Genomic DNA, 21,515 nt, shown 5'->3' on the forward strand with positions numbered 1-21,515 from the left:
GCGGTCTGTGTCCTTGTGTACTTTGGCAGATGCTGGAACTTTGCTCTCTCAGGGAAAATCTGCTTTCGTCTCTTCCCTTCCTATAGCCAGACAGCTACTGTCTTGGCCTCACTGCTATCCGAAAGGCAGCCTGAGCTGCTCTATTGTACTTGAGAGGAGAAGGCTACGGTGAGGGAGCAGCAGGACATCTCCACTTCAGAGTGTACCACCAAGCCCATGCAGACCTGGAAGTCTTCAAGGGTGGCTCCTCTGTGGGGCACCTGTCCCTGGAGCACTTTCTTCAGGCAATAGCAGCTCTGCCATTAATGGTTACCTGCACAGTGTCAGTCTCGTGAAAAGAGAATATCCTTTGAGATTGTCAACCTTGTCTACCCTCTGTCACATCCAGCTACACCCTGGGTTTCCCTAAAATTCAAGGATTTGCTTCCTATGATCTTCTTTTTATCCCACTAGCACCCTTAACCTGAATACAAATAGGAAATTATGAGACATTTCCCAGAGTCTTTGACAAGATAGCAAAACACTTTCTGAGGAGCAGAAGGATGTTTATATTGGAGTAAATGCCCCTGCAAAACTGGCTGCAGCCCCATGAGCTGCTTGTGGCTGGGGACACCCTCCCTGGGGGGGTAATGGATCTTGGACTTGGAGGTGGCTTCAGCTGCCCCTGCTGCAGAAGGATCCCTTCATGACCACAAGCCAGAGTCTTTCTCAGTGCCATCAACACAGCTTCTCTTGCCTGGCCTTTCTGCTGGGCTGTCTGCAGTGTGGTCAGGCTTCCAGTTATTTCAGTACTGTGTTTTATATGCTGTTAATTTTATAACAAGATAGAGGCTGATCAATACTTTCTGCTGTTTCCCTCCTTCTCTCACAACACTGGTTCAAATAGTTATTAACAAATGAAAAACTCCAGCCAGCTCTGTGAATCCAGCCCAGCACTCAGGGTATGGTTATGAGGGTTGCACAGGATGTACCAATGCTCATCTCAGGGTGAAGGAACAGCTTTTTGCTGCCCTTCATTTCCCTCTAGGAGAGAGCACTGATGCAGGAGCAAGCTGCAAGAACACGGGAGCACCGCCTGGAGATTTCATGCTGTTGCGAGAAGGTATCAGATGACAGTTTCAGAAAATCTGCCCATTGGAATCTGAGGTTCAGAAGTGCTAATGGCCGGGATAATGTGTTGTTTATTGCAAACAGGCATCTGCAGTGGCCTCAAAGGCCTGGATATCCAACTGCCCTGCTGCACACATCAAAACCCCTCTTAAGAGTCTCAGTCCTAAATTCAGCCTCCAATGCCAAACGGTGATGGTATCACATTCGCTTTTCATTTCTGTGTGGGCACTGTGCCCATGCAGTTATAACACAGCTGAGTCTGATTTTCATATAGTTCATTGTTTACTTATGACTTACTATAAAGTTGAGCTTGTCTTATTTATGAGCAGCCATGAAGATATGGGATTTCATCCACTGGGTGATGACTCATTCATTGGGTTGGACTCTTTAGCTCCTAATACGTGACATATTTTGGACTATTGGATGAACAGCATTTCTGCATGAACCCAAATTAAATGAGGTGAATGGAAATAAATACTTATTTGTTTTTAAAATCATGTTTGTAGCTGGGTTTGTGCTGGTTCAGCTCCGGGCTCGTTCTAGCAATGTGCACAAGGGCAGGATGAGTTGCTGTATGCTATGGTGGAGAGATGACCAGCATTTCAGAGTCAGACGTCTGAACATGCCAGGGGCGACTTTGCCTTGTTTCTGTTGCACAAGGAAAAGCTTTGCGGTGATGGAGCATTTGATACTTTCTATGAACTTTAATGACTGCAACATTTCTTGTGCTGCTGCAAACAATTTGAGAAACTAATTTGTAAAGTCACTCATAAAAATCTCATGTTCTTTCTGTAATAATAAAGCTTCTAAGCTGGAAAAAGAAATACAAATCCTCAGAAAGAGCAGCTCAGCAGGAGAGTATTTCAGCCACTCTTGTCTCGGGCATGCTCTCCCCTCCTGTGGGTGCGTCATGCCCCATGAGTTCAGCAGGAAGGATTCATGCACAGTCAGAAATATTGCCCCTGGTAACGCTCAACTACGTAAGGAAAATGAAAAGTTTTTAAAACCTTTTCCCCCTCTTCCTGCCCCCAGCTCTGAGGGATGGGACCGGGACCATGGGAAATGTCGGAATAACTTTGTCGCAGTGAGAGGTTGTTACGGCTTACAAGTTTTCACAGCCAGGAGCCCTGCCAGCAGAAATTTATGCCTCCATTTCAGCAGTAACGATGCTTCCCAGAGCTGTCGGCCGGCGGCCGGCTGGGAGGCAGCGGCGGGGCGTGTGGGGGACTCGCCATGACATAACCACATTCCTGCGGCATGAGGAGATACTCCCAGGCTGCAGCAGGGGCAGCACAGCCCCTTCCCTGCTCCCACCCCACCACTGCGGTTCTCAAGCCCTGAGGAACACGAATGAACCCATCAGCTGCGCGGGCTTTGGGTGATTTTGGGGCAGAGTGGCTGGAAAGTTGCCCATTGGAAAAGGACCTGGAATGTTGGTTGACAGCGGCTGAACATGAGCCAGCATGTACCCAGGTGGCCAAGAAGCCCAGTGGCATCCTGGCTGTATCAGCAATAGTGTGGCCAGCAGGACCAGGGCAGTGGATGTCCTCCTGTACTGGGCACTGATGATGCCACAGCTCAAATCTGGGTTCAGTTTTGGGCCCCTCACTACACAAAAGACACTGAGGTGCTGGAGTGTGTCCAGAGAAGGGCAACAGAGCTGGGGAAGGGGCTGGAGCACAAGTCTCCTTGGGAGTAGCTGGGGGTGTTTAGCCTGGAGAAAAGGAGGCTCAGGGGGGACCTTATGGCTCTACAACACCTGAAAGGAGATTGTAGCCAGGTGAGGGTTGGGCTCTTCTCCCAGGTAACAAGTAATAGGACAAGAGGAAACAGCCTTATGTTGGACCTGGGAAGGTTTAGATTGGATATTAAGGAAAATTTCTTCACCAAAAGCATTGTCAAACACTGGAACGGGTGGTCTAGGTCAGTGGTGGAATCACCATTCCTGGAAGTGCTTAAAAGCCACGTAGTTGGGGCACTGAGGAACATGGATTTAGTGGTAGCTCGGCAGTGCTGGGTTAATGGTTGGACTTGGTGATCTTAGAGGGATTTTCCAGCCTAAGCGATTCTATGGCTCTATGACTGCACCGCCGCGGGTTTTTTTTTTGCAGGGATTTTTATCAAATTAAACCAATAAGGCGTTTTGCTGGGGCTTGTCCGGTGCCGGGAGCGGCGGGGCCGCCGTGAGGGCCGGGCCAGGCGGGGCTGCGCGGGCCGGCAGGGGGCAGCAGTGCCAAGGGCTTTGAGGGGGCGGTTCGCTGTGAGGGCGCGGCGGGGATGGAGCCGCGGGCATGGAGCCGGGCTGTGCCCACAGGGACCCCCTGCCCACTTCATCAGTGTTCCTAGGAGCTGTCAGAGCGGCTGGATCTGCCGGGAAGGGAAACCGGCCTGCCGCCCCCTCAGACAACGAAGCCGTTCTCCAGTTGTATTTAACCAGTTTGCAGCTGCTTCATCACCCCCTGCCACTTTGCTACTGGATATTTGCTGCTGTCAAGGAACCTGGGAGAAGATTTCTGCTTTGCAGAAGGAAAATTTGCGGTTGCTGTGAGAACCGCAGAAAACTCAGCACACCACTGCCAAGGCTGGCGAAGGAGCAGGAGGAAGGCTCCTGTGGGGCCAAACCAGCCTGTCACAGGACCGGGAATGGCTCATCTGTCTGTATGGAGCTCCCAGGCTCTGGGCTGTGGCTGGCCACGGTACCTGTGCCAGGTGAGCACCAGCAGCCCCAGTGTGTTAACAGCCAGATTAGTGTTTTTCCCACAGGATCGAAGCCTCTCACTTGGAGTCTTCTCACCTACTGCTCCCAGAGAGATAACACAGGTGTGCTGGCATGTGCCCCACTCAGCCCCATGCTTTAAGATGCAGTCATACCAGCTGCTTGCCAGCCAGCGATGGCTGTGCCAAAGGGACTAAAGTCCGTGCAGAACAGAGGAAGAGTTTTACATACAAAGTTCAACAAAGGGGAGATATGTCCAGAAGACAACTGCTGTGCAGGAGGCAGGAGAAGGAGACTCCTTGTGGGTGCACCTGGCCCTCTTAGTGCATCTTGCAAGCTGGGGGCTGTTTCTGGTCCCTAAAGGAGCTGCTGCCATCTCCCTCCCCAGGCTTGAGTCTCAGAGAAGCCAAAAGCAAACAAGGGCCCCCAGAGGTACCTGGGCGGCCACCATGCTGTGCCTGTGCAAACAGCCAGTGCCTCTGAGAGGGCAGTGGTGATAACCCTGAGCTTTGCAGAGGTCCTGCAGCCCTGCACTGGTGACATCCTCACTGCCAGGCCCCCATGGGGCTCCCACATAGCACAACTAGCCCCAGCTGGATCAGATCACCTCCATCCTGCTGCAAACTCTGTTATCACCAGGGCTATAAAGATAAAACCACTTACCTGGGCTGCTCTATCTATAAATCACTCTTCCCTCCCTCTTCTCTACCAGTATTGCAGCAATGGGGCAGCCGGAACTAAGGCACAGCGACCACCCTCAAAAAAGGGGTCTCAAACCATGCCCCAACTCTGTCCCCCTGTTACATTTGGCTCTTGCTCACTCTGATTAGTAGGACTGGGCTTGGCAGGGCTCTGTTTTTCCCCTCTGTGTCATACCAGGCTCTTGGTTGCTGTTTTAACCTGTAGGGAAGTGACAATGCGTACAAGGACAATGTTCCTTGCTTGGAGTGCCGTACCAGATGGCTGATGTGCAGTGCAATGCCAGCTGCTGCAGTGGCTGAATTGCCCTTTGAAATACATAGTTTGAAAAGGATCTATTTTTACTTTTTGGTCCTTTTCAATTAGACAGCTTGTGACTGGGCTCACTCTCAATATTATCTCCCATTTCAGGACTATGAGGCACACAAGGAGCAAGAGGTGCCAGCTGCCCAGCTAGCTCCACCAGTAACACCTTTCTGATGCCATCTTCTCCCATTAGCGTATGATTTTGGGCCTGCTTCACAAAATCCAGGAATCATCATTTTGAGAAAAGCAGGAACCTGGGAATTTCAAGTTTTGCCCTATAAGCCAAAGGTTGAGCCAGAGCAGAGTGAGGATCTCCCAAGAGGAATCTCACATTTTTAGGGAAAGTATATGGCCAGAGAAGATCCTAGGAATTGGTAAGGCAGTGATTGTGCCATGGGGTGGGTGATCTATTCAGCTTTCTTCCTGCCCTGTTTTCTCCCATCTGAGAACTCCGGTTTCTTTGGACAAACCCTTACCGAGCTGTCCCCATACAGCCAGCCCCCTAGTTCATGCAGGGAACACACAGCCCAGGATTTTTCAAACTGCCACTTTCCTCCTGCCCACCCTGGGGTGGTGTCTTCCATTTGTTCTGGGACAACGGCAACACCCTGCCCTTTTCCCCCAGCTGGTGCTTCTTGCACCCACACACCCGCCTTTCCTCTTTGAGGGTGTTGCTGGGCAGAGCTCAGCTGCAGGACATTGTTATGCTGCAATATACTCACTAATAGCAGAACTGACTAACAGCTACACAGGGGGAAGGGTGGCTTTAAGCTGGTGACTGCTGGCCAGGTCCAAGTGCTTTTCTTCTGCCTTTTATTATTCCTAATTCTCACCCAAATCAATGTGATGCTGTCCACAGAGGCCTCTGCCATTCCTTCTGTTTCTGCAACATGTTTAAAACGTTAGATTCCTTTTGAGTAGAGGAATGCCCCCGAACACATGGCCTCACACGTACAAGCATTTATGGAGGAAGTTAAATTCTCTAATTGCTTGGCTGGATCAAGCCCAGGCTGCTAGCACTGCACTGAGCTGAGCAGCAGAACAATGCACAGCCCTTGTGTCCTTATGCACCAGGCAAGGCTTATCAGCCCATGTAGGGGCTAATAAAGCAGCTTTCAAATGAGTCAGTAGACTTAAGTCTTCTTTTATGCAAGATTTCTGTCTGGGAATATTTTTGTGGGAATGTTTAAAAAAGAGAAAAGAGTATGACTTCAGCCTTTTGCAGAAAGCAAATCCACTTAAAATGCTTTTGGTGTTGATTATTCACCATCATGACAACACTGCAGTGGGGACGGTAGAACCGAGCACCGCAGTGTCACGCCTTTCCTCTGAAATAGCTGGGATGTTGTGTTTTCACTCACTCTGTGCACTGGCATTCTCACCCCACTGCTGCATCCTGGGGCATGTGCCAGGAGAGCCAAACAACCTCTCCCTTTCACTGGACACGGGTCAACAATTTTGTTTATGTCACACAGAAGAGTTTTGGTTTGTTTAAAAAATATACCCTGTTCCCCTGGAAAGCGTTCCTTCCTACGCTACATCCAGCTGTCCCAAGGAGGAGCTTGGCCGCTCCTCTGCAGTCAAACACAACTATTCATCTGTATCTCAGGTTAAAACAGCTCCTGAAGACTAACTGGGGAACACTTGGAATTCTGTGCAGTCCATGAGCTCTGGCAGATGTGAGCTGCTTAATTCCAACTTTACACCATCATTCCTGCAAGCTCCAACTCATGGAGTAAAAGCACAAGCAAAGAAATTCAAACCCTGAGAAAAATGGGTGTATCATCTTAGGAAGAGAGCTCTGGTTACTCTGAGTGCAAACACAAGCAGTAGGTAAGGTTGGAAGTAAGCACAGAAAATGTCTAATGAGGCCCGTGCCTGCGGTATCTGCTAGGGGCAGGAAACCCTGATTAGCTGCACACTGGAGCATTGTGTGGGTTTGTATAGGATCTGACTTCCCAGGTCATGAAATCAGATCCTGAGTTATTTTAAAAATGAGCTGCTATTTCAAATTATTTTTCAACTTCATGTTTGATATGTCAAGTCACATTTATTTGGGTAAGCTATGTTTCGCTCGGACACCCACAGCGCAGCCATCGCCGCATTCCTGGTGCTCGGTGGGGGTTCTGGCTGAGAGCAGGCACTGCTGTGGGGACATTTGCACTGCCAGGCATTGTCCTCAGGTACCAACACAACTTTGTTTGGATTTAGGAAAGAGAGATGCTTATACATGGCTGTGAATATATGTTTTTTCATTTAAAATCAACTTCACAAATCAGAAGTAAAATTAAACCCCCTGCAGCAGTTTATCAGTCAGAAAAACAGATGAACCAAGAAAAAGAGATGAACTTCACAACATTTACATGGGAACAAGCAGCAAGGGTATTTTGGACAAATAAATTAGGTGAATTCCTGCATGAGACACTCCCAGGGAATGCCCTGTCCTTGCTTTTCCAGTATGTGCTAGATGGATTTCAGTTTAGTTGTCTCCTCTGATTTCAGGATAGCAGAAAGCACAAGCAGCCTTGCTCTTGGGCTGTTTACAGCCTGTGTCAAAACCAGAGGTTTAAATTCCAGCTGTGAGTCTCCCTGGGACCCAAGGCAAAAGCAGCACTGTAAGTTCTGGCAAAACACTGTGTTTGCCAGATGGATGGCTGCTTTTGGCACCAGTTTCAGCTTCTGGATACATATATAATGCAGTAAGACATATATATACATACATATAATGCAGCAAGAACTCTGTGCAGAAGAAAAAACATGTTCTTCCAGACACAGAGAGATGAAAATTGCCCCAGACACAACTGCTACTAGAAGCAACTGTTGCTTGAATAGACCTTCGAATGATAAATTTCAATACAAATTCCAGAACAAGCTATATTTTTCAGCATACTTCTAGAGATTTCTCTGCCTAAAGACATCCCTCTGTCCAATTTGGACTGAACTGCTGCTGCAGGCTCTCATATTGCTGTCTTCCTTGGATAACAGAGCAGGAAACAGAAGATGGAAAAACTCAGAACAAGTTGTATCAAAGGTCCTAGCCAATATCTGTATAATGCAGAGCTTCTTTGCCTTCCATAGAGCTGCTGAATAAGGAAAATGCAATCCATATGATGCAATCCATTTGATTCATGCTTTGACTTGAACAGCTTGTCTGGGTTTGGCTTTGCTTGGTAGAGATCATGGTAACGAAAGGAGAGGTTTAATGACGACTTCATCAATTGAGAAGAAACACTTCTATTGTCTTGCAGAACCCAGTAAATAGGTAATGGGTGAAGGAGATGTGTGGTGTGTTTGGAAACCTTTGACACGGGAGGCTGGGAGGACCCAGCTGTGATGCTGAGCCAGGCTCGGTGCTGCCAACTGTGCGGCAATGCCATTTATGGTCACTTAGTCATGAAATCCCATCGAGTTATGGTGCCTGCGGCTTCTGAAAAAGCAAACCTTTAACTACTGTGAGCCTCAGCTGCTGGATCTTTAGTGTTACTGGCTGGATGCTGGGTTAGAGGATGAGCTGCCCCACGGGGATGTGAGGATTAGCATCTGCACACTGGCTTGAATGTGCTAGAATTTATTTTATGGCATTTGTTATGCACGGCTTTTGTTTTAATGCACAATGCTGTCCTGTGTTTGGATAAGGCTATTATGTGCCAAAAAATTATAAATATTTAAAATCTCCTGATTTATTTCTAAAGCTACCCGGGTGCTATAGCCCGTGGCCCAGTTATTCTTTTTCCAAGCCATTGCCTTGACAACTCACAAGTTTTGACAGCCGCAGGGTACAAACCCTCAGTGTGCTGCCTCTTTGACAGAAACCTTTGGAAAAGATGGAGGCATCCTGCTGGCTTTTCCCCACACATTTCTGCTGAGACATGACGCATCTTCAAAGTCACTTGTGTGGGGTTAATTGTAGTGTGGGAAAAAAAAAAATCATTGCTCCTTGTGTATTAGCAGCACCACTGAAATCTTTAAAAGGTGACATTTCTGTTGCACAGATTCTCTGAGGTGATAGTTAAACCACAACCTTCCAGGGGCAGAGAAAAGTCCTTCTACCTGCGAAGACTCAGCCTGAATCCTCAGCCATGGCCGATTCCTGCTCTAAGCAAAGTGTGCAGATGTTGGATTAACAGTTGAGATTAATTCCGATTCTTGTCCTCTTACAATCAAAGCAAGCTGTTGCTGAACAATGCGTCAAGCAGAGAGCATGTACAGTGTCCCAAATGGCCGGGATCTCTCATGTATGGCCCATGACTTGGAGTAATCCAAGAACATATCATCACATGAGACTGTTATAAGTTGATTACCCTGAAACAGACCTGACTTCATTAGTCACCCCATCATGCGCTGCCTGTTCGCTGATGTCAGTGAGGGCCCATGCCGCCGCTCCCCACACCCTTCTGCTTTTGCACAACCAGGCTTCAACAGACCTTTCCTCAATGAAACAGCCGGTGTTAGAGCTGCCATTTCCCTCTGCTGTTAATATGCTCCAAAAAAACTAATGGCAAGTGTCCACCATGGAGTCCCATGGTACCATTCCAGGGCCCCCAAAGATATGATAAATGAGATTAAATTTCCATTAAGGATTGTCAATGATCCCAAAAAGAGCAGCAACATACCTGCAAAGGCCAGCCAACTTTTATTTACCTTTACAGTTTAAACTGTGCTCCTAATTTTTTTTTTATTCCTGCCAGCAAAGCAACTCCCTGTGAGTTCAGAGAGCTTAATGCCATATTCTGGTTTGAGAGACATTCTGCAGTAACTTTTTGCTAAAAATAGAGTATGCCATAATGAATTGCCCTTACAATTTATTCCATTTGTCAAGGCTGTATTTTCGAACACAAAATATACTGAGCAGTTCCATGATAAAACAGTGAGTATGTGGCAGTGGAAGCCCTCTGCTGCTGAATTAAATTGTTTTTGTTTTTTTTTTTAATTCAGCCTTGCAGTGAATTACCATAGAGGAAGCCTATTTTTAAAACAGTGGAAAAAAATCATTGCTGTGTTTTTACAACTGCTTAAAGAGAACCAAGAAAGCAATGACAGTGTTCTTCCTTCCTTGTATCTGCCTCTAGCAAGTAAAGGAAGAACGGGATGGAAAGATCCTTGACATACAGGACAAATGAAAAGAAAAAAGTATCCACCCCAGAGCACAGTATTGAAATCTGCCTCCCTTTCTGCCTATATACATACATCCACACAAATATCTACCCATATAAATATGCACATAAGGTATTTCTGCAAGGCATACATTAGTTCATTTGTAATAATATACAGTACCAAGATGGTATTCCAGCAAGTACAGATTCATAGGTTAGCTTGTCTTTACTTCTCTGTCTCTTGATGAAACTTGAAACACGTGTTCATTTGTGTTAAAGTGTCTTCCAACTTCATTTCAAAGGAAATGCAGTTTTTCAGGTCAAATGTGACCCCCATAAGAATCCGATCACAGAGCAGTACAGAGGGACTCTCTCATCAGTAGATGAGACAAGGCATTGATGCCCAGCCTTGCAGTTGCTGCCACAGCCGGATATCACACTTGTGGCCAGGCAGGTCCCAGACAGAGCACCTCTCCTGATCTCAGTCACCCGTGCAGGCGAGGGGGTGCATGCAGGGGCTGCCCCTCTTTGCCACCAGTCAACCAGAAATGTTGATCAGACCATAGCTGCAAGGGTCATCTGTGACTGGGAAGAAAGGAACGAAACAAGATCTGTTCCTCAGAGCAGAAATTATTTTGCTTTTTTCATTCTCTTGCCATAAAGCAGTCTTTGTTTCCCAATAATCATGAAAGCAGTCAGGATGCAAAAGGCTGAATTCTGATTAAAAGCCCTGTGATGTACAGGGAAGGGCAGCTGCAACATGGGTTGCTGCATCCAGACCACCAGCACCCCATCAACCCTGCATGGTCCCAACAGCAGCAGCCCTGACTGTGCCACTGCCCTTGTCCTGAGTCTGACAGGGTGAGCTGGGTTTGCATGTCCATGCCAGAGCTTTGCTGAGCACTTCACATCTGGTTTTGTGCCTGAGTGCTTCTGATGGGATGGATGGATGGATGGATGGATGGATGGATGGATGGATGGATGGATGAAATGGTGGAAAACCACTCAATGAAACTGCTGTCCTTATGTGTGCAGAGCATGGGATGAAATTTTGCTTTGCTGGGTCTATGGAAAAAATTACTTTTATTGAAAATTTTTAGTAAATATGTAAGTTAAAAATAGAGGTCCTAATACTAATTCTATCTTTTTCCTATGTAATTCCTATTCACTGTCTTTGTTATAGAAAAAAAACGTCTGAAGCTTCAACTTTCAGTATGGCACGGGCACAAAATGATATTAAAGAGTGTGCATTACTAGGTGTGGGAGTGAAAAGGAACGGAAATTAAAATATTATAAGCAATCAGCTAATCCGGATGTGGAATGGTTGCTAAGGAGTCCCAACCCAGGCCAAAGTCAATAAGCAATTAGTATCTATTAAAAGATGAAGTATAGGATGATGGGAGAAAAGCCCTTGAGAAAAGCCTCAGCTCCATGTTTCGAGGTTGCTTTCCCCTGGGTTGGACAAGCCTGCGCTGACAGCAGAGAGCTGCTCACAGAGGCACAACCTGCCCTGGTTGCAGCATCTCTATGCCCTGTCACTGCTTTTGCTCTGTGAATTAAAGCTCTCACTTAATGTCAGTTTTTATTTGAATCCTTCCTGCTGCTTGGCTCAGTAATTTGAAGTGGCTGCTGTGCCATGAGATACACCTCAACATTTCAGTATAGTAAATCTGATCTCTGATTTCTTTGATTTCAAACAGGAGACAATGCTGATTGGGAAACAATGGAAGCTTAGATATAACTCCCACTTTCCCTCATCTTCATATTTGCTTCCTTCTTAATTTATTGTCAACAAATGCATCTAATATAACTTAGTCCGGGGGAAGGATCTATTAGGTCACTGGAGAGAAACCACAGTGTCATGGTTTAGTGGAGGCATTAGAATAACACCCTTGAAAGAAAATAATTGAAAATCTGTGTTCTAATTTTCTAGCTGAGAATAGCTATAGTAATTTAATAAAATAAGACTTTATTGATTGTGTTTTAATGGATCTGTTTTATCTGACAGAGTTCTGCACCTTTCAGCGTGGCAGCCTTGATGTAAATAAGTAGACATACACACACTTCGCTTGAATCGGTGGAGCAGCTCCTGGTAGCAAAGCCAAGACCGTAAGTGCGTGCAGGATTGGACCCAGGAGGAGGGTGAGCGGGTGGGCACAGGCTTCCCTCGGGGTACGTCACGCAGGGACACCTCACCGCAGCTATCATTGACCCAGTAAGTGTCATGAGATGTCTCGGCGACCTGCAAAGATTCAGCATGCAGCAAGGCAGCTGGAGTAGTTCTATTGACTGCTGTCGTCAAATGAGTCAGCAGCAAGTCACAGTCTTGTGTGTCAGCAGGGAGTGGCGCGCCAGGAAATCAGTCACTAAAGTAGGGGGAAAGCACAGAACCCCCCAAGAATTCGAACCTTAATTGACTGCTTTTAGAAGTTTCTATAATCTTCAAATGGCCGATAAAATCGTGTGTGTCGGCACAGAGGTTGCTGTCCCTTTGCCACATCGCATCTCGTGTAAGCACCCCCAGCCTCTCCCGGCGCGGGCTGTGCAGAATCAAATCCCCCCAGCCCAAAGCCCGGGCTCTGCCGGCCCCCTACACAGTTCTGCAGGCCCAGCGAGGGGTCACCCACCCGTGGCTGCATCCACCCGCGGACGGCTGGCGGCCTGACCTGTGTCGCCTGAGTGCGGCTGTCATAGGGGTGTGCGGGTGGGTCGGGGTCTGCGCTCCTGTTTCTATTGCGGTTTCATTTGTCTGTGGGGCGAGGGGGCTACACGCCGGCCGGGCACTATCGCCAGGCCAGCTGTGCTCCTGCCCGTGCCCCGGGGCCGCGCCCCGGCCCCGCCCGGCACCTCGGCCAGGTGAGTGTGGGCCCAGCGTGGCCCCCATTCCGTCGGGGGCTCTGCCAGCCCAGCCCAGCCCAGGCCGGCCCCCACGGGCCGGTGCGGCGGGGCGCGGGGTTGATTCGGCGGAGGGCGTGCCGCTCCCAGCAGATAAAGGCCGGGCGGCGGCGCGAGGCCGCATAGAGCCGGGAAGGAGCGGCGCAGAGCGGGCGGGTCGGGGCAGCGGGGGAGGCAGCGGCAGCAAGAGAAGCGGGCGCGAGAGCAGGGAAAGGAGCGGTGCGGCCGCTGAGCGCCGCGCTCTTCACTCTCTCCCTCCTCCCCGCAGGCGGGCGGGCGCGGCCAGGCGGGGCGCGGGCGGAGCGCAGCGGATCGAGGAGGCGGAGCGGGGCTGGCCATGAGCACGCAGGCGCGGGGTCAGGGCGCGCGGAGAGCGGCCGATCCTGACGGCGAGATGCCGGCCACCGAGAAGGACCTGGCGGAGGACGCGCCTTGGAAGCGGATCCAGCAGAACACCTTCACCCGCTGGTGCAACGAGCACCTGCGCTGCGTCAACAAGCGCATTGGCAACCTGCAGCATGACCTGAGCGACGGGCTGCGGCTGATCGCTCTGCTGGAGGTGCTCAGCCAGAAGCGCATGTACCGCAAGTACCACCAGCGGCCCACCTTCCGCCAGATGCAGCTGGAGAACGTCTCGGTGGCCCTCGAGTTCCTGGAGCGGGAGAGCATCAAGCTGGTCTCCATCGGTGAGTGCGTCTCCGGCGGGTGGTTTTGTTGTTTTTTCATTTTATTGTTTTTTTTCCTGCGCTGGACCTTTGCCTGGTGGAACCGTGACGGGGCTCAGGGCAATGGGGGCTGCGGGCTCGGAAGCTGCGTGGCTTCTGCTGCTTCTATCTTTAAAGAGCTGTGTGTGCTGTGGGGCTGCCTCACAGCCCGGCTGTCGGGGCTGGCAGTGAGCTCCTGTACTTCTCAGCGTCCCTCTTGGTCACTACTTCATAAGTGAGGCTTTGCTTTCAGGTCTTTCCTGAAGAAACCTAGTGCCAGAGCGTGTTCTCTCCCCGTGCAGCCAGTTCCCCCAGGCACTGACCCCTCCAGCAGCCTGGCAGGAGTATGCGGCTGGGACGATGTCGCCCTAGCCGGGCGTACCTGGGCTCTGGCAGGGTGCTGGAGCCAGACTCGAGCGGCTGTGCGGAAATAGCTGCAGCTGTAGGTAGTATAGGAGAGTGGGGAGACTTTGCTCACCACAGTCCAGTAGATGATGCCAGCGTTCAGATTAGCACTGATGCTTGCCTAAGCATAGTTGCAGCTTTTGAACAGGATTGCGCTTTCTCCACAATCTTTCTGCTGCGGTAGGTTACGGCAGGAAACGTTCAAGGAACCCTGCTAAGCCCAGGCAAGGGGTGCTTTGAGCTACTGCCACCCAGGCTGGTATGAGATATGCCTGCCCGTGTCATACTGGAGCGTGCAGTTGATAACTGGTGGTTTGGAGAGAAAGCTGCTGGTATGAACGCCGGATTGCGGATGATCCCTCAGGAATGCATTTGGTGACCGTTTGGGGGATAGCTCAGGTGTGGCCACAGCTTAGTCTGTAAAGCAGTAATCTGAATGCCTGAGATCTCTGGGAAGGAATGTGAATGCCTTTTCTAGTTCTTTGCCAGATAACTCTAACTACTGCTTCCTGATTACTCTGGCCTCGATGAATTGCACAGCTGAATTTGGGTGAGTGCAGCTCTCCTCAGTTGTCTAAAACACTTGGCCAAGGTGAAAGCTGTTTTTTTTCAAAGGCTTTAGCTACAATAGCAAGAAAATAGAAACTTCTCCGGTTTGGGGGAGACCTGGCCCTCTTTGGAAACCTGTAGCTAGGTACCCTCTTGTCCCTCTCTACTAGTGTGTAAAAGCAGCTTTGGACAAGAAGTGAGAACTGTTGGTCCCGAGTGGCTGATTGTCCTCCCTGGGCAAAACAGCTCATGTATTTGCAGCTGGGAATGAAGCTGGTGCTAATTATTTACTTAGAGATGGATTCCCTTTGCACTCAGTGGGGTTCAAATTGCAGCTGCTGATTCCTGGGCTGAGCTTTTGCTAATATCAGAGCTCACCTTTCTGTGGCAGCTGCTGGAACTAGCTCCAACACCAGACCAGCAATCCCCTCCTATTGTATTGTTTTCCCTAGAAAAATGTTGTTGCTCCAGCTGCCTTCCTATTTGTCTGTGGAACTTCCCGAGGGTGACGGGTTTGGGAGATCAAGGCTATTCCAGTCAGGTCTGGCTTTCAGTGACTTCCTTTCTAGAAATGCTGCTGCAGCAGCACAGCTCCTTTACATGGTTAGGCTGAGCTGCAGGGTGGCTGTAATCATTTAAGACATGTATATTTGTTTTTACAGCTTACTTGCATTGTGTTGGCTATTAAAAAAACAAATAAAATTTTAAAACCCCAAAACCTGGGAAAACTTGAAGCTTTGAGAGAATGGAATGACTGTGATTGCTAATGCTTTTGCATATCCCAGCCTCTGCATGAAGGGGTGTACAGCTCCATCAGTGCTCTGCCACCTGAGCTGGAGCCAAGGGAGTAGCACAGGAGCCTTACTGTACAGTCCTGGATAAACTGAGCCTGTCCTGAAAAAACATTCTGAATGCCCTTTCCAAGAAAGACTTTCTGAATGAGCCTTGCAGTGCTCTGCTGGGTTGAAGGGCTGAAGCTCTCAGCACCTCTCCTGCAGGTGCAGCATCTGCTGGAATCACTACCTGCCCCGGTGTGTTTTTCCCTGCAGGTTCTGAAGAACTTGAGACTTTCCTTTTGTTTCTACTGGTTACTCTTTTTTGTGCTGCTGAACAAAACCAGGTCCATTGCAGGCCGTGGAGCTAAAGTGAAAAAAAAGAAACTAGTCAAGGCTTTAGGTAGAGAACTTTTATGATCAGGTTGGCCTTTAGGGCCTGGGGTGTTTAGGGCCAACTCTGAGCCAAATCAACTGGGAAAACCTGACAGCTGCGCCTGCTGGATTTCTGGCGTTAATAATGCCATCAGACCTCTGCTAAGTGGATGCAGTGCCTGTTCCAGTTATTATTTAACTTCCAGGAACATTTTGGAAGCCATGTATTATGGCTCAGCTACTGCTGCTGTACTACAACCACATTTTAAAACCTTTTCAGTAGCAAGCTTTTGGCATTCAATGTTTGTCCATATAAAATAAGTCTGCCTATACACAGTGTTTGACCACAAAGCTTTCTGGATGCACATCAGCAGCCCAATCTCTCCTGCTGTGGTTACCCCTTGTTTAGTCTCTGCTCAAAGTCTTTTGCTAGTTTCAGGAAGCTTTTCTTCTAGGCGTGAAGTGTCTTCACTGCAATGCAAAATTGACTGCATGTATGATCTACTGTAAAGAAGGCCATGAAGCACATAGGTGCTTTGTGCCATCCAGCAAAGATGGGAGTGAATGTGCTGAAAAAGCTGCTGTGAGAGTAGGTGACTTCACAGAGCCTTCTGCTCAACATGAGGTGGCTGCTGTGCTGCTCAAGTGTTAACAAGTGTTAAGTCTAGCTTTTTTCCTTGTCTGCTAGACTGAGATAATTGCAAATTCCTGGGTGCTGAGTGGCATGCTGCATGACAGGCACTGGGAGTAGGATGCCAGGAATGTAGAGCACAAGGGCTTTGCTCTTGGCTGAAGGGGCTGATCAACTCTACAGATTGCTTAGCAGAGAAGGGAGGGGAATTGAATCTAATTTGGCACCGAGCTTGTCCCTAGAAACTCTGGTAATTTGCTATAGGAGTCAACTGATGTAGTTTAGAAACAGAGGAGTTGGGTGGCTGAATGGTTTTGGGGTGAGACCTGGCAAATGGTTTTGGAGTGAGACCTGCCAAGTTGCACCCAAGCTTGCAGCCAGCAGGTCCTAGTTGCATACTCTGATGCTGCTCCATGCCTGTTTGGCAATGTTCTCACGGCCACTGCTCACCCAGCAGCCTCATGTCACTGGTAGAGGCAGGATGGGTGCCAAGCTGCCTTGTTGGGTAAAACTTCAGTCTTAGGCTGCTACAGTCAGATTGAGCAAGCTGAAAAATGTGGTTTCTCTGCCAGGTTGCACTTTCACCAGGTAAGTGAGCTGACCTGGCTTGCCTCGCAGCATCAGGATGTCAAGTGGCCGTGCAAGTAAATGGATGGGCAGTGGCACATCTGCTGCTGTGGCAGTAGGATCCGGTGCTGGCCTTGGCTACAGTTGTGTGATTTGTTTACAGGTTTGTCTTTGTGGTGGTCCTGTGCCCTGCTGCAGTGCTTGCAGGGAGTTAAGCTATCCCAGGAAGGAGATGGGTGAGGAGAGGATGGTGTTATAATCATGGTCTGTTGGTACTTGCCTCATGGAGAGTTTGGTGGTCTTGGCATATCCCAGCTGCAGGAGTACTGACCAATCCTAACCTGTGTATTGGGTGCGGTTTTGGTTAATAACCAAGTACTTGATGCACACACTGTGGCCTGTAGGGTGCTAAAGGTGAAAGTATCTTGACTTATGAGTCTGAGGACCTTAAAGAAATCTTATTTTAGGAAAGTAGTTGAAACCCAGCTTTCTTCCCTAGGCTGTTGATACACTTAAGACTGACAAAGTAAACCGTACATTTCTAGAGGGAAAACTAGTCTCTTGTAAAACAGTAAATGTGTTGTCCTGTAACGCTTAGAGCTAGGTGCTTGAAAACTGAAAAAAGAAAATGTGTTTTCAGCCTGTGTACATTTAAGGGTTCTTCTGTCTCACTCAATGTTCTATTAACACATCATAAGGAGGTAGTCAAAATACACTTGCATTTTGTCTGCCACTTATGTGTGACTTCCCTGGAGGCTGTTTTCTGGAAAATATCCAGTGTGTCTTGGAAGCAGATTTCTGCTTCTTGGAAATATGACACTTAATCCTTCCCCTTGAAAATAATTTTTGATAGACTGGCAGTGGACCTCTCTGCTGGAGGTGGCTTCAGCTTTGGAGGGTGCTTGGTCTCCTCAGGACCTTCTGTTTCAGTAGTTGGACTGCTGGTCTAATGAAAAAGTGCCTTTGCCTGAACTATGAGTTCCAAGTTACAGGAAACTTTAAGGTAGCTTACACAGACTGTTCTTGCATTCTTTTACATATGAGCGGAAACTTGTAAAGTGATCAAACTTTGGTAAAATTACTTGGGGCCAGTTAGACTAATGTGCTAAACAGCTTTTTCATTTAAGGCACTGGAGGCTATGCCAGCTATTCAAGATGGACTGAAATCTTAACTGCTCCATATTCTAATGCCATGTCCTGTATTGACTTACATGGGGATGTTTAAACGGATTAGGATAACTCTTTTCTAGCCTACAACTGTAATCTAAGAATGTGGTTAGCCTTGTGTGTGGTCATGCTGCTATGTTGCCAGCATTGTTCTGTGTCTGCTCCAAGCAATGGGAAGTAAAACAATGGTCTCTGAATCCCCCAGGCCTGCAGAGGAATTCTGTTTTCTCTCTTTCTCTCAGAAACAGACTTCGATGAGCAGCTAGTTCGGGTCCTGAACAAGGGTCTGCTAAGTTTAGGCTGCTAATGCATGTTTAGCAAGCACACAGAGTTGAAGTGTGTTGCAGGTGATGCTGAAGTGAACAAACCTCTGCTGTACTGTGACATTTGCCAGGTCCTGCCACCAGCATCAGGTGGCCCTGTCTTCCTTTACTGTCTGGCATGATAGTGAGCTCATGAACATGGCACTTAACTTGTAAGTCATCACAGTGAAAAAGACACAGAGCTCAGTGCCCTGGTGTTTGGCTCTGTCTGGTGTGGTACCAGTGTGCCTGAAGAGCCTGTGACAGTGGCTCTTGCTTACAAAGCATTGACCCTGACTCTGGCTGTTGGTGAGGTAGCCAGGCTTTCTGTAGACAAACTGTAGGGGTTTTCTTGCTTTTTGTGTGTCCTCTGATAGTACTGTGAGTCATGTCCTAGAGTACCCACCCACGGGGAGAAGAGTGCACCACAGTAGTGATGGGTGCACATGGTGGGTAGCTGCAATCAACTTGGATGTGGCAAGAAAAAACGGAATCAGATATACCAAGTGTGTCTCTTCCAGAGGAAGGAAATGCTGTGTAGCTGAATGTTAACTGTTGCAGGAAGAATCCAACCCAAAATAAATGTAGAAAAGACTAAGGGAAGGCACTACCTACCCTTGCAAGTAGATCTGAGCAGTCTGCTACAGCCTTCACTATATGGCACTGCTTAGCTGCTTGTGGGCTGAATTCCTGCTAATGGTCAAGGAGTGGTGGTGGTGGAACGGTATCTTTACATTGTGTTTGGAGGAGTAAGAGTAGCAGTTTCATGAAAATATTGTGCCTGTGAAACTTGTGCTAGCCGCTTCTGTATCTTTTCTTGATTGCTGTAGTTGTCTGTCTGTGTGTGTGGTAAAAGTGGATACTCACCCACCCTCTTGCAACCACCCACCGGGTGGGGTTGCTAGCGCTACCCCTGCTCTTCCTGGGAACTTGACCTCGGGTTCAGAGTTGAGTCAACTGAGATCTGAGGTTCTGTGCAATGGGCTAAGCAAGCTCTGCCTGTTTATTTGGATTTGTGCAATGAAACTCTAGTGAGTTTTTCCCCGTAGGTACTGCTTCTGGGGACTTGGCACAGATTTTCTTTCCCCACAAGGCAAAAGTTTGTGTAGTTGCACTCCTGCCTGTTTGTGTTCCTCCTGAGGAAGAGCTAGTGCTCTGTAATCTAGTAGGGAGGACTTTCTTCTAGGTCATCATTAGGAGATAAATCCCAGTTCTGTACTCAAAAGCCCTCTAGTAAGTGTATGCTGTATCTCAACCAGATGGTTCTCTGGGCTCTGATGTGGTCTCTAACCTGTCTGTGAGCCTCCCTTGGCTCTGTCCCTCCTACAACTAACCTTGAATTTTGAAAATGCCTACATAATATCTGGTACATCACAGTGAGGATTGGATCTGCTGTGGTGGGCTTTGGGTTCACCTAATGGATTGCAATTCCTTGTGTAAGCACTATTCTGCTGTCAGCAGTTGAAGTCTAGCATCCATAGTGTATACATAGATGTATGCAATGTCTAGTTTCTACTGTGCTTGTACATGGCAACTGGGATACAACCACTGCAAGAATAAACTGGATTTTTTGTGTTAGTGAAAACAAGCTAGGCCTCTTCAAAACAGCAGCCAAATGAAGCTTTGCCCAAGTTCCTGGGGAAGCAAGGGTTGCCTGGCACATCCTCCTTTGTGGTAAGGCAGAAGACACTGCCCTGGGCTGCCTGGGAGTGGGCAGAGGGTGGAGCAGCTGAATCCTGTCTCCCCTGGTGTGATGGGTTGAAGTTGTTTGGGCCTCCTGCTGATACTGCCCTTGAAAGACAGCAGCCATGTCCCTCTGAAGTGTCTGAGTGGCCACACAAGCAGCTGCGCTGTCTGGTTACTAGTGGGATGATTACTGGTTACTCTGAGGTGACGGTCCTCTGCTTTTCCTTACAACCTGTAGAAGTAGACAACTCATCTAATGGGAAGGAATCAATAAATACAGAAGCAGTCTCTTACTTTAAAGCATAAATTCAGCAGATACTTCAGAATTAATTTCTCTGGGTCACTGAAATGTAGCAAGTTTTACTGATCAGGCTGGTGAGTTGATAGTGGCAGAGCTTTGACCATCCAGGCTGGAGCCTTTCTTACAAAGGGGCAAGCTGTTTTCTTCTAACAGCAGCAGCAGGTTGCATGAACTCTCCTGCCAGCGTTACCCAGTAACAGCACAAAAATTACTGTGGGCTGCAATGACATCATGGGCTGTGGCTCCTTCTCCCTTGCTTCAGGCCATGCTGTAATTCATGACGCATTTATTTGTCAGAGCATTGAATTACTCTGGCATGAGCTGGCCAGGCTTCGTGGCAGCACAGTTCCCAAATGATGGGTCCTCTTAAGGGCGAGGTGGGCACAGACTGCCACGCTGGCACACAGTCTGCCTGCTGAGAGGGGCAAATTGGGCAATGGCTGTCACAGCAGCACGTCCCAGTGTTGTATTGCTGTGCGTGGTTCTGGCATGGTGTGGCACATGGCTGTGCTGAGTAGAGTCTGTCAGCTGCCCTCTGCTCTCCCCATGCTGCTGGGGTGGCTCTTGCTGCCTCCTGCTTGTCTGGGTGGGGTGCAGGTGTTTGTGACACTGGCCACAGCCCTCTGCATGGCTGCTCTGCTGCAGCGCAGGAGCTGAAGGCACTGGAGGCAACTGCTAGCCCACAGCTGGTGTGCTTCCACACACTTTTTGTGCTGAAATCTGGGGGTTCAGCTTTTTGTACTGAAACCTGTGTGATGTGCTCTGGGCTGAGCTATTACATGGTGCTCTGAAATGCCAACTCCTATCCTTTGCATTGGTGCTGTGAGCATGTCTGGGCCTGGGGCCTGCCCCAGCCTGACCTGGGAGTAGGAAGCTGGTGGCTGCTCTCCTCTGCAGCTCACAGCCCACGGCAGTTTTGGGCTACCCTGTGTGCTTGTGGCTGCCTACTGGTTTTGATTTGTCTGTGGCCTCTCTTGTAAGGAGACAATGTATTCTGTATTTGTGAGCCTATATTAAAGGGCACTGTCGTGGTTGGTGGGCCCAAAATGAGCAACTGGTGAGCTGTGCTGTGTACTCGTCTGCTCTGGGGCCCCGCAGCACAAGGCACAGTGTACAGAGCTGTGCTGAGCAAACACCCATGATATGTGCATTTGAAGGTTATTCAAACACAGAAAAGGAAATACTGTTCCCCTCGGCTAGATGCTAACTTGCTCTATCTGTGTTTCCTTTAATTGG

General features: G+C 48.6%; 1 protein-coding gene across 3 annotated transcripts in view; it reads left to right on the forward strand.

Annotated features, from left to right (window-relative positions):
• The first annotated feature begins 13,068 nt into the window (after positions 1-13,068).
• Positions 13,069-21,515, forward strand: part of FLNB (filamin B) — a 71,985-nt gene continuing 63,538 nt past the window's right edge. The window contains exon 1 of one of the 3 annotated variants that reach the window (XM_039558724.1): positions 13,069-13,505. In XM_039558724.1, the coding sequence (XP_039414658.1) occupies positions 13,157-13,505 (349 nt within the window). In that variant the 5' untranslated portion in view covers positions 13,069-13,156. The remainder of the gene's footprint in view (positions 13,506-21,515) is intronic. The other 2 variants (XM_020583726.2, XM_039558725.1) reach the window with 2 other exon arrangements.

The sequence above is a fragment of the Corvus cornix genome, chromosome 12, assembly GCF_000738735.6.
Source record: "Corvus cornix cornix isolate S_Up_H32 chromosome 12, ASM73873v5, whole genome shotgun sequence".
Classification (NCBI taxonomy): domain Eukaryota; kingdom Metazoa; phylum Chordata; class Aves; order Passeriformes; family Corvidae; genus Corvus; species Corvus cornix.